Source organism: Xyrauchen texanus, chromosome 16 (genome assembly GCF_025860055.1).
Source record: "Xyrauchen texanus isolate HMW12.3.18 chromosome 16, RBS_HiC_50CHRs, whole genome shotgun sequence".
Classification (NCBI taxonomy): Eukaryota; Metazoa; Chordata; class Actinopteri; order Cypriniformes; family Catostomidae; genus Xyrauchen; species Xyrauchen texanus.
The window spans coordinates 41,402,831-41,421,424 of record NC_068291.1 but is presented as its reverse complement, the minus strand read 5'-3'; the positions used below and the strand labels follow the sequence as shown (position 1 = coordinate 41,421,424).

The window sequence follows — 18,594 nt, the reverse complement described above, 5'->3', positions numbered from 1 at the left end:
CTGAACACAAACAAATATTTTTAAAACAATATTTTAGCTCTGGAGGTCCACACAATGCAAGTGAATGGGTACCAAAATTGTGAAGCTCCAAAAGAACATAAACGCAGCTTAAAAGTAATCCATAATAGACCAGTGGTTTAATCCATGTCTTCTGAAGTAATATGATAGATGTGGGTGAGAAACAGATTAAATCATTTGTGTCCTTTTTTACTATAAATCTCTTTTGTTTTTGTGATTTGCATTCTTCATGCATATCACCACCTACCGGGCAGGGAGAAGAAATAATTGTAAAAAAATCACTTAAATATTGATCTTCTGAAGACACGGATTAAACCACTGGTGTTGTATGGATTACTTGTATGCTTCCATTATATGCTTTTTGGGGCTTTAAAATTTTGGTCACCATTCACTTGCATTGTGAGGCCTTACAAATCTGATCAGTGGAAAAAAGAAAGTCATCAACATTTAGGATGGCATGAAGGTGAGTAAATGACGATAAAATGTCCATTTTAAGGTGAACTATTATATCCCTTTAATGTCTCATTAAATCGCTACAGCAGAAAAATCATGTTTAATAATAATAATAATAATAATATGTTTAATTTATATAGCGCCTTTCCAGAGCTCAAGGATGCTTTACAATAGCAACACAATAATACACAGTTCAGATAGTACAGTTATTGAGAGTGAAAACATAACCCATTAAGACAAAAAAGTTTTAAGTTGAGATTTAAACTAGATAAGGAGATGATATGAAGTGTCAGAGGGAGTGAATTCCATATATTGGATGCTACTATGCTGAAACTCACAAAGGGTCAGATGTTACAGATCCAGTACTGAGTGCAGGGGGGACACCAATCACTCTTCATGAACACAGCTGGGTTTTGGAGTTGTTGTCTGACATGTCTGTGCAGAACCCACCTCCTCTTTTTCCTCAGAGACTTACTTTAGGTTCAGTGCTGTAGTAGAGTCGCATGGAAAAAATATACATCAGTCCGTACCACAGTTGTCAAATATATGGAGTGGTGGTGGTGTAGTGGCTAAATCAGAAGGTCACAGGTTCTAACCCCACAGCCACCACCATTGTGTCCTTGAGCAAGGCACTTAACTCCAGGTTGTTCCGGGGGGATTGTCCCTGTAATAATTGTAAGTCGCTTTGGATAAAAGCATCTGCCAAATGCATAAATGTAATGTAAATGTAAATATAAATACATAGACAATGTTAAGTAGATTTGTCAGTGTTATCCATGCTTGGACAGAGTGTAGAGACCAGGAAATCTATAAAAAACTGTTCTGTGCCAAAGCTGATTCACATTATTCACAGACAATTTAGTGTTGTTCATGTTCTTCCTTTCACAAAATGAATAGTTTCACTTTCAAATATGTTGAAATGGAAATATTTACCAGTAGAGCCACAGACAGCGAGAGGCAAAAAAAAAAATATTTCAAAAACACCAAAGAATAAACAACGAAAACAAAAAATATTTAATTAAAAGACAATGGAAAAATAATTAAACAATCAAAAGAAAGTACCACAAATGGCCATAAAGGAAATTATTGATGTTAAATTGACTATTGTTCCCTCTAGTGGCCATAAATTCAAACTCGAGGTACTGTTTCTCATTCATCATGACAAACTGCAATCTGAGACTATCAAAAAAGCACAGCTGTTAGGGCACACAAATAAATAAATAAATAAATACCCACCCTACTATCAAAAACTACATAGGCCTATTTGTCTGCCATTAAAACGTATGTGCAAACAATTACTTCCCTGGCCTACCCTGTAATGTTTTGCTTAATATATTTTAAAGGTAATTTATTTAAATTGAGATGAAGGTGTAGTGGTGGTGTTGTAGTGATCCAAGCACATAACTGGTAATCTGGTAATCAGAAGGTTGCTGGTTCGATCCCCACAGTCACCACCATTGTGTCCTTGAGCAAGGCACTTAACTCCAGGTTGCTCCGGGGGGATTGTCCCTGTAATAAGTGCACTGTAAGTCGCTTTGGATAAAAGCGTCTGCCAAATGCATAAATGTAAATGTAAGGTTAATGGGATTTTCTGTATCTGCGAGGATTTGGATGCAACAGAAACCAAACCAAATGTAGGATAAAATAAGGCCATGTACATCCATTTGCTTTTATTTGAAATGGCGTAAATGTTTCGATGTTTACATCTCTCCACTGAGACTTTTTTGAAAAAAGCCCTCTGTGATCTGCTCTTTTATTATGGACCACCATGCAGGGCCCTAGTTAACTGCCTACGTTGCCAATAGGACGAACCGACCCTGTATGGGGTCATACTTGGACACACCTGCTCTACTGTCAAAAACAGACTAGTGTGTGTTTTGTTCCCTGTATTTCCCTGGTCTCCCCTTTAATTGTTCTGTATTTGTTTGGTCAATGAATTAAAGTAATTGAGATAAATGCAAATGGGAACTTTGTGTTAAATGGCTGTGAGTGTACAGATGCAACAGAAACCAATCCAGATGTAGGATATAATAAAAGACCCCATTAGAATGTTGAGGCCAAGACACAAGCTGAACATAGAATGTATTCAAACTCTGCGCTCTGATGTCACAAAGAAACATTCTAGAACTCTCCTGAGCATTAGGTCACCAGAAAGCACTATTACTTTAATCAGAGTTTGATGTGAGAAGGTGGATCAGTGTATAGACGGACCGCTGAAAATATGAAGCGTAAGATAAGTGCCACAGCCTTGAATGTGTTTGAGGAAGCACGTTTACAGGGCGAGCACACCGACCTGATCATCAGGGTTAATGACACAGAGTTTAAAGTGCACAAGATCATCTTGTGTGGCTGCAGCCCTTATTTTAGGTGAGTACAGACACTTGCATCGCAATTTAAGTAGAGCAAAAACTTGCAAAGTTTTGTCTTTCTTTTTTATTTACTTGATTGGCGGTTCCTTACATCCATAATACTCAATTTAATGGATTTAATGTCATTAAATAAGTCATATTAAGGAGAAACTTGAAGGATGTCCCCAAATGTCTCCAAAGGGAGGCGTTGTCATATTTAGCTATCTTCTGATTAAACATTTATCCTAAAATGATATAGACAAGAAAACCTGTGCACAGATATTTTCCATACAATAAAGCATACAATTATTTCCCATCCAACAAAGATCTATATGCATTAAATAAACGTGCAAATTAATCAAATTTGCTTATCAATAATGCATGTATTTGAAATGTGTTCACAGGGTTCTTTTCTCCACCATTTGGAACAATGTAGCAGATCATTCCTACAATATATTAGGAATATCCCCAGACATCATGTCTCTTATTCTTCAATACATGTACAAAAGATCTGTCTGCATTACTGAAGATAACGTGACAGAGCTCTTGGTGGCAGCTGACCTTTTTTTAATATTGGGTCTAGTAGATACCTGCTGTGAGTTCCTGGAGGCACAGTTGTGCCCTGAAAACTGCATTGGCATCTGCATGTTTGCAGGGCATTTCCACACATGCTCAAAGTTCCAGTGTAAAGCAAAGCTCTACATCCTACAACATTTTGAGGAGGTGGTGCGTGTATCCGAGGAGTTCCTGGAACTCTCACTGGAACATCTTGAAGAGCTCATTGGTCAGGATGAGCTGAATGTCAAACAGGAGGACATGGTTTTTGAAGCCATTCTCCACTGGATTGATCACTCACCTGAACAGAGGAAGAAACACTTTGCAGTGCTATTGCCAAAGGTAAGACAAACAAAGAGAAATAGTAATAGTTAAAGGAATAGTTCACCATCATTTACTCCCTTGTGCCATCCCAGATGTGTGACTTTCGTTCTTCTGCAGAACACAAACAAAGATTTTTAGAAGAATATCTCAGCTCTGTAGGTCAATACAATGCAAGTCAACAGAGTCCAAAACTTCTAAGCTTAAAAAGCACATAAAGGCAGCATAAAAGTTATCAAGTGGTCTCTCTCGTGAACACACATAGGAGATCTGGCAGGTAGTGAAGTGAAGATCTTGGCTGGATACATTACAACAAGCAACAAAGTCATTTTATATTTATAGTATTTTCTATATTTTAATAGTGCTTTCTATAGTAATGTGATTCTATGAGACCAGGTCACCATTCAAAGTCTGCCAAACTTTCCTTTTCTTATTTTGTGTAGTTTTTATAAAATGATAGTAGTGGCTAATACCAACCGTTTTATTGTAGTAAGAATAACTGTAATAACTTTTGTATTTGGGCAGAAACATAAGTAATATAATTTTAATATAAAGACTGCAGTATGTGTAAATTCAAGCATGTGTCAGCTCTTCCCTCACTGTGCTTCAGGTTCGAATGGGGTTAATGACATCAGACTACTTCATGAATACTGTAAAGAGCAATTCATTGGTGTTGGAGAATGAGGTGTGCACGCCTGTGATCATCAGTGCAATGAAGGCCATGTTTGACCTCAACGTGGAGGAACCCTCCGACTCAGACCTCAGAAATCCATTGACACGTCCACGACTGCCCTGTGCCATTCTATTAGCCATCGGTGGGTGGAGCGGTGGCAGTCCCACCAATGGGATTGAGGCCTATGACGTAAGGGCAGAGCGTTGGGTCAATGTGACTCAAGAAGACGAGAGCCCAAGAGCCTATCACGGTGCCGTGTTCCTGGATGGGTTTATCTACTGTATCGGCGGTTTTGACAGTGTGGAGTATTTCAACAGTGTGAGGAAATTCAACCCCATCACTCGAATTTGGCATGAGGTGGGTATTGTTGCTCTTCCAGGTATATCTTTGTATACCAACAAATTTGTCAGTGTTTAATTTTACTTCCAATACAAAAAAAGTAATGTGGCTACACCATGGTACAGTGATTGGATCAGTTGGTAATACCATAGTACTTTGATGTATTTGCACATTTCTGCACCATTTGCATGGTACTTCAAATAATACCTTTATCCTACAATGGTACAGGTCCAAAAAATACAAATATAAAAAATGCTGTTACCATGGTAGAATGTCCAAAAATGGTAAAAACAAAATGTTGTTAGTGTTCAACTTGTTATTGTAACTTCAGACAATTTGTTTGGACACGTCAAATAATACAATGGCACTGTTTGTGTCCAAAAAATATGCCGTTATCATTGTCTCATGTAGTGATGGACCGATATATCAGCCAGGCCTATTAATCAGCTGATATTTGGCTTTTTTGTATTTCTTTTTTTCACTTGGCCAATTAACAGAAGTGTCAATTTTCCTTTGTATCAGTTCCAAAATAGAAGCCAATAGATTTGTCAATGAATTGTCAACACTATTTGTTTATGCAAATTTGAGTAAAAAGTGCATAAAATAAGTGTTTGTTTCACTTTAGAGACTTTGTGTACATCTGATTGGCTGTTGTAAATGCTGAAGTATGGTATTTCTGGGACACTAGTGCCACTGAACAGAATCACAAATCGTACAATGTTTTCAAAATGGCTTTCTGAATATGCACTCGTCTGCGGTTGTTCAGATAGTATTGTTAGGGCGGGTCTAAGCGGGTCACTCCAAAAAAACAGCGCCACAGAATGACTTGCTTATAGTTTGCTTATAGTAGTCTCTGCGGATAGAAAAAAGTATTTCAACACTGAAAGTTACATACTTCAGCTTTAAATTGTATTATGGTTATCAGCATTCGTATCGGTGTCTGCATTGGCCATTGAAAAACCCATATCGGTCGATCACCAATATCATGTCCCAAAAATGGCAAAACCATTATCATTTTTTGTAGCTTTTGGACAAAGTAACTCATAACTTTGTGAATAACGATGCTACGTAAACATGGACTGTGTTTCAAAATGTAGCAATCTGCCTGCCTAGACAGCATTTTTGGGCATCATGGGAAAGTCTGAATGTTCAAGCATGCCTATGATGCCCAAAAGAGCTTTCGAAATAACGATTATGTAGGTTTTGATACACAACCACGGAAAGTTCCATGTTTCCCATATTGCGGCAGTACCGTGATACAGTGATGGTATGAGATGGTATACGATGGTAGTTCGAGAGAAAAAAACTCAAATGCACTTCAAAGAATACCATGGTTTTATTATATTGCTGGTGTCAAAAACAATCTGTAAGTGGTGGACAAAAGCAATGGTGAAATGTTCTATATTGGTATGTGCATTACACAATAAACACTGATGTAAATAATGGGTTGCAGGTAGCCCCAATGTATGAACGACGATGCTATATTAGTGTCGCTGTTCTGGGCGGCTATATTTATGCCATTGGAGGTTATTCTGGACACGAAAGGCTAAAAACAGTAGAGCGCTATGATCTGATGACCAACCAGTGGACACAGATTGCGCCTATGAATGAAAGGAGGAGTGATGCCAGTGCCACCTCTCTGCAGGGCAAGGTAAGAACAGACACAAATGGCTTAACATTGTTCTGCTGAAGACACTTTAAAAGCCTCTTATGTTGTATCTCTGTATGTCTGGCAGGTGTACATCTGTGGTGGTTTTACAGGGTTTGAGTGTCTCTTCTCAGCTGAGTGCTTTAACCCTGAGACAAACCAGTGGAGCCTCATCGCGCCCATGAGAAACCGCCGCAGTGGTGTTGGAGTGATTACTTATGGAGATCAAGTTTATGCTGTGAGAATAATACATGTGTATACAGAAATATGGAAATACTAACATTTGTAGAAAACTTGACTGCATTAAATATGTGTGGAGGGAAACTGTAAATGAACAGATAAATGTACAGAATACATATATCAATATTTTTTAAGGTGGGTGGCTTTGATGGTTCCAGTCGTTTGCGCAGTGCAGAGGCCTACAACCCTGTTACTGATATGTGGAATGATGTTGCATCTATGTTCAACCCTCGCAGCAACTTTGGCATTGAGGTGAGGCATCGAATCAAATGAGTGATCTACAAATCTATAAAATAACTCTTACGATAACGTTTTGGGGTAAAAAATCCATATTGGTCCCATATTGACAGACTTGAGTCATTGGATTACATTTCTGCCTTATTATATTTCATTAAATTGTTGCACCAATACTGAGATTTATTCACGTAAATGTCAAAGCATTTAGCAGATCATGTTCATAAAACATTTAAAGGAATAGTTCACCCCAAAAATGAAGAATCAGTCATAATTTCCTCACACTCATGTTGCTCCAAACCTACATATTTTATTTGAAGCACAAAGGGAAACATTTTAATGAATATTTCGCTCCATCTTCACAATACAATGGCAGTTAATAGGGACTCACTTTAAAGGTTAAACATAGGTCTGCAAGATTTGGGCAAAAAGTCATATCGCCATCATTTTAAAAACAATATTGCGATTGCCAATTGTGATTTGAACTGTGATAAGACAAACAAAATAAAAAACTGCACTATAAACTATATTTTAGCCTATTTTCAAGATCTACACATTTTAATTTTTATAACGAAATTCAATTAAATTGAATTGTGGAATTTTTAACACAATAGAATTCATAAACTAAAATATATATATACATATTTTGATTGGAGTAGCTAAGTGATACCTTTTGACCAAAATTAGATAATATTTTGCACATACTCTACTGCACTAAATTAACCTTTTTCACTACAGCAAAAAAATATACAAATAATTAAATAAAACGATAAAACTAAGAGAAAAAAAAAACTGTGTCCTTCATATTCACATTGTACCTGTCCATTGTGCACCTGTTTTATAATAGGGACGTGGGGTATTTTCCAGACAAACATATTTGGAATTATGCAAACGTGAAATTCATTTTAATCAGGAGCACTTCAAGTATAAGCAAACAGAACTGAACTCGGAGCACATCTATTACTTTGAGCACATGATTGATGGTTGAGGGGCAGAGAACCTCTTTGAAAAACTGTAATAATGCACTAAACACAGTACAGACCAGACACAGCAGCACACATGAACTTTGAAGTGAGCAGCACATGCAGCCTTTTGTCATCTTGTGATTTCGATTTTATTTCAATGAATTGTGCAGCCCTACTTAAAAAGGCCGAAAAGCATCATAAAAGTAGTCCATGCAACTTGTGCATCATACTCCAAGTCTTCTGAAGACATACACTAACTCGAAACTCGTAAATAACTTGACATCCGTTGTGCGTTCATGTGCGCTATGAGAGAAGCTTTTTCAAGGTGGCTTGTGTGTTAATGTAAGAACTTACGTTGATTTTAGTGCAAAGCGTGAAATTGAGAAAGAAAGTCATACGTGTTTGGAAAGACATGAGAGTAAATTACACATTTTTATTTTTGGTTGAACTATTCCTGTAACCTACTTTTCACTTTCCTCAAAATTCAGGTGGTGGATGATCATTTATTTGTTGTTGGTGGGTTTAATGGTTTCACCACCAGCTGTGATGTGGAGTGCTACGATGAGAAAACAAATGAATGGTAACATTCACAAACACTACTTCTAATTTCACATTGCATAATGTAATTTCTCAAAACAGGGGAGACAGGGGCTAGTTGTCACATTGAAAGTTGTCACAAGTGCTTTATCTCAGTAGCTAAAGGATTTTGAGCCAAATAAACAAATGTGTGTTATCTCTCTAGCAGCGGTTTTGTATGTTGGTTTCAAACACCTAGTTCAAAACTCTTCAATTACAATATTTTTGTGACTCTATCCTCCAAAAATTTTCAAAAAGCTGTTTTGTAGGCAAGATGTAATAAATAAATAGTGTGACAACTAGCTCCAGAATCTCTAACATTAGTACGTAAATAATGAAATGAGTTGGATGTATTTTTAGTTGCTTTCATAGCATCTATATCTTTCAATCTCTATCTTCTGCACAGGAATAATGTACGTGACATGGACATTTACCGCAGTGCCCTGAGCTGTTGTGTACTATCAGGATTACCTAATATGAAACAATATGCTGCCCAACGAGACCCAGCTGAGCCACTAGAATACGAGTTTGACAGTGACTGGTCTACCTCAAGCAGCGCTCTGACAGTCTAACCACAAATGGACCCTAAAGCTTGTTGAAAAAAGCATCATAGCACCTGTGATGTGCTACAAGAATAAATGCATTCAAAAAAGACGGTGTAATCTAAATGCTCAACTTCCACAGGTTAAAGATCATCAAATGTTTGTAGGTGTGAAGCATGTCATAAACTATCACCAATGTGCCCTTGAGAAGGCACCACAAGCTATTTCAGTAGGTTTGACCTTGTAATTAGTGTCCTGTAAATTCTTTTGGATAAAATTTTCTAAATAATTTCTAAATCTGCAGCTTAACAAACCAAAGAAATATATTTTAAGAGTTGGAGAGCAACAAATGACATGCAAAACGAATGACGAACAACAAATATTGAGAGCGCTGTGTAATGAGCAAACAGGGTTGTACATTACTATGATTTACTGGCTTCTCAAGAATTCATCTTTGAGGGTGACCACATCTTTAAAGAAACAGCTCACCCAAAAAATGTAATTCTCTTATCGTTTACTCACCCTCATGCCATCCCAGATGTGACTTTCTTTCATCTGCAGAACACAAATGAAGATTTTTAGAAGAATATCTCAGCTCTGTAGGTCCAAAATAAGTGAATGGTGACCAAAACTTTGAAGCTCCAAAAATCACATAAAGGCAGCATAAAACTAATCAAGACAATAAGACTCAAGGGCTTAATCCATGTCTTCTGAAACAAAAAGGAAAAAAGGAAAAAAGCACGCATTTGCTCCATATGCTAAACATGAGAAAGATAGCGCCATCTGGTGGAACATATTAAACATTTACATTTTGAAGCCAGGGCTCCGGAATGAAACCATAATATCATATAATACATGATGTTATGCTTTAATGACACTGGGATCAAATATTGCTTTAATGGGTTTCAATGGGGACATTTTTGTCCGTAAGATCTTAAGTGTAACTATTTTGTGTACACTGTGTATTAGAGATATATTAAAGGAACTGAGGTTGACATATCAAAATTCCCCATAAAATACACACCTTTGGCCAAATTTATGCTGTTGGCATTAACAGCCAAAATGATGGAAAATGTAAATAATGTCCCGAAGGTTGCACAAGGGTTCAACTTTTTTAATGAGGAAAAAAATTACTGAGTGCACCTTAAATTAAAATGTCAAACCAATAAACCTAGTTGTTTACAGATATAACTGTATAACCATCGGTTCCATGATTTAGTATAAATAAATTGCACAAAAAAAATCTAATTTCAAACTCCTATATTTTTTTCTTTCATGGGACACAAGCAAAAGCTAATTGTTCATGCTCCAATAACCACAAAATATGTCCATAACTCACATGTCATATCCCAAGTTTTTTGTCATAGGTTATGAAGTCATGTTGTCATCACTATTGTTTCCTCTGAGGACGTTTTGTCTCTGGAGACTTTTGTATTCTAAAAAGTAATGTGTTGAAGCTAAATAAATAAAACAAACGATCCTTATTGAATAATCACGACTGTGATTGGTCCACCCAGTTGTAGCGCTGATAAATGTAGCATGTACCACGTGCCAAGGCCGTGAACGTGAATACGAGACTTTTCGCGCCATCTAATTTTAAAAAGCTAAAATATCTTTTGTATTGTTGCAGCCTGACGTAATTTCCTGTATTTTAAATATGGCATATAAACGCATGAATAAGTCTTACGGGTTTTAAGCTTTTTAAAGTTATTTGATATGGTTACATTGCTGCTGACAAGAGGACATACCAGGTCCTGGCAAAAAAAGTACATTTGTGGCTTAAGATAAGGTGGTATTTTGACAGTTATCGTCTGGTTGAATTATTGTAATATGAATGGCAATATTGTATGCTTATTAATTTACACTTACATTCCCCATATATAATTTCAGTGGAGTTAAGATCTTGCTTAATATAAATAGGTATATTTATAGATTGCAAGCAAAATATGTTTGTTCAGTAACGTCGGTCTCTCATATCAATTGTTTTTTTTTAACACAAATGTCTGGAATTGAAAGCTATAGGAGTCTGAAATGTTTAAATTTAACTGCAGCATCAATCATTCCGCGTCAATTGTGTAACGATACATTGTTGCAGAACGTTGCGTGACGTGAATGTAACGGTTTTGTCTTAATAATGACAAAGTAACAACTTTAGTTCCATTGTATCTCTGCAGGGTGGAATGGAGAGTTTAACCTTTATCCAAAGATTCCAATTGAGTTTGGAGATGAGGCCTTATACCTCCAGCAAACTGGTGCCAGACTAAGTTTGAGTTTTAATTGTAATGAGCTGGGTGACAAGGTCAGCAGGGATCCCATCATCCCTGTGCCTTTTGATTGTTACCTTGGTGGATTATTGCTGGAGGATCTGGATTGGCTTCAGAAGCGGAAGATTATTAAACTGTGCCACATGCCAGGAAATGGATCTTTGAAGGTGTGTATTTCAAAATCATCAAAATTTAGTAATGTACAGCTTGCAACTGTCTAGCTTAAGTGATACATTTGTGACCAAGTCTAATTTCCCAAACAAAAGTTTTTCTATTTGAGTCGGGGCTGGACCAGAATTCCTCAGTTAAGGAAATGGGCGCATAAGAAAAGCCAATCAACTTTTGCAGAAATTAATGGAATTCATCTACAACTTCATCATCCCAGGTAATCTTTTCTTTTAGCAGGGTGTACACAATTGCAAACAAATATCGCAAATGTTACTACTTTAGTAGGAAGTCAGGCTGTTAAATTCTGTTATATTCAGCTATTTTGTTAAAATTAATGGCAAGTAATATACCTACAATGGAAGTCTAGCTGGCTGGAGGGTTTAAAAGTATTTGTATTTTTAAGACACGAGGTAGTACAGTAGGCCCAGTGGCGCAGCTCCATCTCTGGGCCCAGTACAGTGGTCTCTGTGGCGCAGCTCCATTTCTGGTATCAGTACAGTGGGCCCTGTGGCGCAGCTCCATCTCTGGGCTCAGTACAAAAGCCCCATAGCGCAGCTCCATCTTTGGGCCATGGTGGGCCCCGTTGCGCAGCACCATCAATGGGCTTAGTAGACCCCATGATGCAGCTATGCCTCTGGGCTTAGTGATTTAATGAATTTTAAAGATATTGCAAACATTCCTTATATCGATATTCTATATATTTCTATATATTTTTCCTGTTTTGATAGAGGTGATTGGAAACGAAGAGGAAGAATATGACAATGATCTAGAGCGTCAAAATGTTGAGGAGCTGTATGTTTATGTCAGGCACCTCCACCAGACAGAGGCAGCGGAGCAGAGCTTTGATGTCCAACATCCAGGACTCATCTCAGTGCTGAGACCCTATCAGAGCCAGGCAGTCAACTGGAGGCTGAGAAGTATAAAAACATCAGCTTGAAAGGTCCGGATCTGTCTCTAAATTATTTCACAAATTTCAGTGTTTTATTTTTCTCGTACAGAGCAAAGGTTGCATTTTCTTTGGAGAGAAGTTGTCACAATTTGTGGCAAAAAACTTTTTTACAATCCTCACACTGGATGGTAAGATTAATTTTCTTAAAAAAATGTTTAGAATACCACAGCACAACTGTAATAATTGATCAGCCTCTATGTTCATGGTTTTTATTGCCCTGGCCTCCCTCATAGCTTGATCCGAGAGTTTCCCCTGGCTGGAGTGGACTGGCCTGGGTGAATCCTTGCTGATGAGATGGGACTTGGGAAAACCGTAGAAGTACTGGCCTTAATTCTATTTAATACCCGGCAAAACCTAGAGCATGGTGCTCTCACTTTACCTGTGGTACGTTTGCGACCACACTTGAAATCTTGAAATATGTGCATAATAGTTCACAGAATATTAAATTGCAAGGGAGAATAACATATTTTGTTGCACCTTTCAAAAACTGCTGTTATTTAAGTCATGTGTTTCTGTTCTGTCTAGGGACGATCTGTGAATTACTTTGTCCCTCCACCTCAATTAGAAAGACAAAGAACGATTAAACATGAGGTGAGACTCAAGGAGAAGATCACCTATCCAGGTGAGAAAGTTTGCACCAACATTTGTTATCCAACAAACTCTTTTCTTTACTTGCACTCTCGAAATCCAAGCAAATGTTACATGAAGTTGTATTTTTTCCCATCAAGTCTGAAAGCATTCATTCTAAATAAATGTGCATTTTCTCCTTTTTAGCTTTTCATGAGATGCTGTTGACAGTGATTAAAGAAATTAAGGTTGGGAAAGGTGTGTCAGTGAATGCCATTTTTACTTATCTAGGAACCATGTACAAGTACGACACCTTGAACCGGAACCACATAAAGAAAATATGTACCCACCCTATAAGGCTTTTTGTTTGTGCTATAGTCAGTCTTTTGAAGATAGAAAAAAGCCTCCCTGTTACAAGAGAGAAATTTTGGTGAACACAAAATACAAATCAGTTTGGGGATTTGTATTTTGACAATAGTTCACTTCAAAAATCCTTCAAAAATAGCCATTCGTGGCTGAAACTAGCTAACGCTAACTAGCAGTTGTTACTTTAGTTTAACTTTCTTTTCAGGTGTATCAGGGTGTGAAGAGACACGGTTTTATACAGCCCCATATTCTGGCTGAGCAAGATGTCATCATCACCACGTATGACGTGTTGGCACTGAGCTCAATTACGTCGACATCCCTCACAGCAATAGCAAAGATGGCCGCCGATTCTGCAACCAGAAGCGCTACATGGCCATACCGAGCCCTCTAGTGGCTGTAGAATGGTAAGGCACGTGTGTTTGGTTGAAGCTCAAATGGTGGAGAGCGCCACAGCCAAGGTAATCAAATCAATGTTTGAGCATAGAAATATTTATCATGTTTTCCTTTTATCCCAGAGATAGCACAGACAGAATAGTATTATTTGGTAAAGCTTCTAAGAAATTATTTTTTTCTACTAGTAATTCAGTCTCTCTCTTTTTTTCAGGCTGCAGAAATGGCTTTGCGTCTCGCATCTGTTAATAGTTGGTGTGTCAGTGCAACACCTGTACAGAGAAGTTTGGAAGGTGAGAAAGCCAGAATAAATTAATATCATGCTAATGTATGTCGTGGTTTTGTAGCAAAAAAATATATATATGATATGTTTATCCTTTTGTTGATGTTTATATATTTGTTCTAAAAAGGCTTCATTTTTATTTATTTACTTTTATTAATTCATTTGTAAAAAATTTTATATTTCAGCTTTTATTTAGTATATGGTCATAATTGAGTTTTAGTGTTTATGCCGTTATGTCAACATGGTAACGAAGTTGTAAAATGTCTAGGTTACGTATGTAACCTCCGTTCCCCGATGGAAGGAACGAGATGTGTCAGAGAAGCGACACTAGGGGTCTCTCTTGAGCACCGATATATACCTCTGTTCTATGAAAAAAGGCCAATGAGAAGTTGGCAGATGGTATTTGCATATCCTGCCCCCGGACATACGGGCATTTAAGCGGGGCGAATACGGGAGTTCATTCAGGATTTTTCTGAGGAGGCGGAAATGGTCCGGCCACAACAGTGGCTCGGATCAGTGACGTGGCGGGGAAGACACAACGTCTCGTTCCCTCCATCGGGGAACGGAGGTTACATACGTATCTCCACGTTGTGTCGGAGAAGCGACACTAGGGGTCCCACTTCAATCATGCCATGCGCTGAGCCGTGTACGTGAACTGCTGATACAGGAGCGGGCAGGTATTCTTATGTGCAAAGGCAACCAGCTGTTAATTCCAGCTGGAATTAGTTTTTTGCTTAATCCAAAGCTCTCTAATTTTCTCCTCTTCTGGCAAGTCATTCAAACGTAATGGTAGATTTTTTTCTTTTGCTCTTGGAGCAAATGGGTATGTGAAAATAATATTTTCTGTGATCTCCCATTCACCGCTGTCGAAGTTTACCCTGCAAACATTTACTTACACGTTCCAAAACACGGAGTGTGAAAAAGTTCTATAGCAGATTAAAGACCTTGTTTATGTTAGAATTTTTGAATTTTTTGAATATTCTTTTTATTTTTGAATGATCTCGGCCCATTTGAACATTCCGTGAATGTAAGTCAATGGGATTTTGGGGATATTTGATCGCCCGCAGTGCAAAAACTTCTGATTAGTTAGAAAAGTCATAGCAAAAACCTAAAACATGTCTGTAGAATAACAGTTTGTTGGCTTTTGTCAAGCCAACATAATGGCCTGTGTTATGATTGGCTAACCAGTTTCAATGTAAAATGTGAGACCATTACCCCACCAGGTTGTTAATAACCAAGTATATTTGATATGTGCTCAAGGTTGTGATGTCAATACCATGATGAATTCATAATGACCCATTTTTGCAGCTTAGTGTTCATAAATGGTCCAGGTGTACTGTACATCAAACTCATTTTAATTCCGAAGAGAAAGAACCAGCTGTTTTTCATGATGTTACCTTTAAGACACTGTTTACCTGTAGTATTTGTATAGATAAATGCTACCTGACGTATATATTGATAAATTAAACCATCCCACTTGATGATGTAGTTAATGTATTCATTATCCATTGTTTCAGTCACAGGATAAGTCCACAGGCAGCCTGAATCCAGAACCATGTCCTATCTGCGCTCGCCTGCTGGGTCAGGAGGTAAAGTAAAAACTCTACAGAAAATGTGAATTTGCCAAAGGTATCTATGTTACTCTGAATGCGACCTGTATGTGTTTTTGGTTGGCAGTGGGCCGTACTGACCTGTGGACACTGTTTCTGTAACGAGTGTATTTCCATCATCGTGGAGCAGTACAGTGTCGGTAATCGACGGAGAGCTATAAAGTGCGCCATATGCTGACAAAACAAATCACATTCGGAGATCTCATATGTCTTTACAACTCAGAGCGCAGACCAGGGCCAGGACATCCCTGTGAAGGTGAAGAATTGATTTACAGTTTTGTACTTGCCTAATAGAAAGAAATCCTGAAATTTTTTTTACTCAAATTATTTACTACAAAATAACACTGACATGACATTTTAAAGCAGATCATAAATGATTTATGGTATGACGCCATGAATGTATCTCTGTAATCTCTTTACCCTGTAGGGTAGCAACTCCACGAAGGTCGAAGCTGTGGTTTGAGTCCTAAAGAAAATCCAGATGACCGAGCCGGGAGCCAAGTCTCTTATGTTCTCCACGGTAACGCTCATTAAATGTGTTACTACATCAAACACCAGACTACAGCTCTTAACCTTTGACCTTACGTTTACTTCTCGTTTCTCAGTGGCAGGGAGTCCTGGACATCATTGCAAAAGCCCTTTTCGACAATAACATGGAAATTTCAGGTTTGTTTTATGATGGAAAATGTGGTTTAAGCAACACTTTGGTTCCATTATGAAAGTTCAGCTGTTGGTGGTATTTTGTAGTGGTCGACCGATATGTGTTTTTCAATGACCGATACTGATATCTAGAGAGCAGGATGGTGATATAAATGCCAATATACATAATACAATTTAACAGCAGCAAAGCACATGTACACAAAATTCCTAAAGTGATATAAACACTTTTTTATGCAGTATTTACTCAAATTTGCATAAACTTGAAAACCTGACTGCTTACAGCTTATTGCTTTACAATAGGTATATAATAATTATAATATGTTATATACAGGTCATTCCATCTCTAAAATGTGATTGGAAATGGATTGTACTGACTTTGTTACGATTATTTAATAAACAACCATGTTATGGGGCCTCGGTAGCTCAGCAAGTAATGACGCTGTCTACCACACCTGGAATCGCAAGTTCGAATCCAGGGCATGCTGAGTCACTCCAGTCAGGCTTCCTAAGCAACCAATTAGCCCGGTTGCTAGGGTGGGTAGAGTCATGTTGGGTTAATCTCCTCGTGGTTGCTATAATGTGGTTCTCGCTCTCGGTGGGGCACGTGATGAGTTATGCATGGATGCCACGTGAAGCCTCCACCCACGTTAGGTTTCCGCGGTAACGTGCTCAACAAGGCACGTGATAAGATGCACAGATTGACTGTCTCAGACGCGGAGGCAACTGAGATTTGTCCTCCGCCACCTGGATTGAGGCGAGTCACTACGCTACCATGAGGACCTAGAGAGCATTGGGAATTGGGCATTCCAAATTGGGGGAAAAAAACAACCATGTTGGCTTGTTGTTTATACAAACAACAATCGGCCATGATTATTTATTAAATATCCCATTGGGAGCATAAAGTAAGTGTGTGTGCCTTATATAGTTGATACAATTTTTGGTATCGGCACCTTAAAATATTTGTTGTGTGTGTGTGTGTGTGTGTGTGTGTGTGTGTGTGTGTTCATACAAACACATTCTAAAAAGCAACAAGCCACTGAAGGGATTTGAACCTACAAACTTTGGGTTATTAGTCCAGCTCTTAACCATCTTCAAGCCATAAACACCCCATTTTACTTATTATATGTGAAATGAAAATTGGTGGTTTCCTTTATAAGGAGAACCTGTGCTTTCAAATACGAAGAGAAGATCAACATCCTACTGCTGCCACTTCACACGGGCTCAAACGGCCTGAACATCATTGAAGCGACACACGTGCTGTTGGTGGAGCCCATTCTAAACCCCGCCCATGAGCTTCAAGCCTTTGGTAGAGTGCACCGGATTGGCCAGACCAAGTGAGCATCAGCTCACTCGTTCATGTTAGAATGGAGACTTTGTGACCTTAACAAGCACTGATTTCTAATTCCTTCTTTTCTACAGACCCACATTTAGTTCATCGGTTTCTGATAAAGTCCACCATTGAGGAGCGGATGCAAGTCATGCTAAAAACAGCAGAAAAAAGGTGAGTTTCAGGCTCAGAAGGAAGGGATTTTTAATTGTGGCAGTGTCTTTTAGCTTTAAGGTGAACTCCTAAAAGTTGAAAATAAACTTTGAAAAGAGTCTCTTTCTTCCAGAAAAACAAAAGTGTCTGGAATTGTTTCTTTTTGAAAGTGTCTTCATGATACACATTTTCTAATGTGGTTAAATAGCCACAACTTTGTGTTTCAGTGGGAAATTCGTCATCACAGGAACATATATTGTGCTTGAATTTCATGGGGTCTTTATATAATTAGTACATCAGTTCATGATATCAAATGTTAACGACAACCTTATTGTAAAGTATTACCGATTAATTACATTTTTACTTGTTTGACAGCCCTAATAAATGGTAACTGTAGACAGGTTTTCTGTAGATTTTAAAACAAACGTTTTCCTCAGTCACAGCTCCACACCCATGAAGCATTCGGAGGCCTCCATATTTACAGTAGCAGACCTGGCCGAGCTGTTCACAGAAGACGGCAAGGCTCTTGAGTAAACTCTGATACTACACACACAATTAACCTGTCAGTCTAAAGGCCAGTGATGGTGAACACTACAATAATACCAGCCGCTTCACTCTAGTCTAGCACAAACTATACGTTTGCTTTACACATTCCCCTTTTTATGGTCTGTTCTATAGTGTCATTTATTCATTATTCTAAATGTGGAAAAGAAAATGAGTTGTTGGTATCCTTTAACGGTGTATCCCTGTTTTATCTGCAGTAGAATGTTTCATTGATTTGTTTCAAGTCTGTGTCATTTTTTTTATGCTTTAATAGTCAAATAAGCTGTGCTGAAAAATAAGAATACTTTTGCAATATTCTGTACAGTGGATTGGTTTTAACTTTAGCATTTGTGCAATTTGTCTCATCACAAATGTTTTATAAGAATCCCACAGAAATATCAG

The 18,594-nt window shown here is 38.0% G+C and overlaps 1 protein-coding gene and 1 pseudogene across 1 annotated transcript; both read left to right on the top strand.

Moving 5' to 3' along the window:
- The first annotated feature begins 2,692 nt into the window (after positions 1-2,692).
- Positions 2,693-8,942, top strand: LOC127656784 (kelch-like protein 10). The gene is made up of 8 exons (XM_052145246.1): positions 2,693-2,838; positions 3,224-3,716; positions 4,306-4,725; positions 6,161-6,358; positions 6,444-6,593; positions 6,731-6,847; positions 8,283-8,374; positions 8,777-8,942. The coding sequence occupies exons 1-8, from the start codon at positions 2,693-2,695 to the stop codon at positions 8,940-8,942; spliced, it is 1,782 nt and encodes a 593-aa protein (XP_052001206.1).
- A 95-nt stretch (positions 8,943-9,037) lies between these two features.
- Positions 9,038-18,183, top strand: LOC127656783 (E3 ubiquitin-protein ligase SHPRH-like; annotated as a pseudogene).
- Positions 18,184-18,594: the final 411 nt, after the last annotated feature.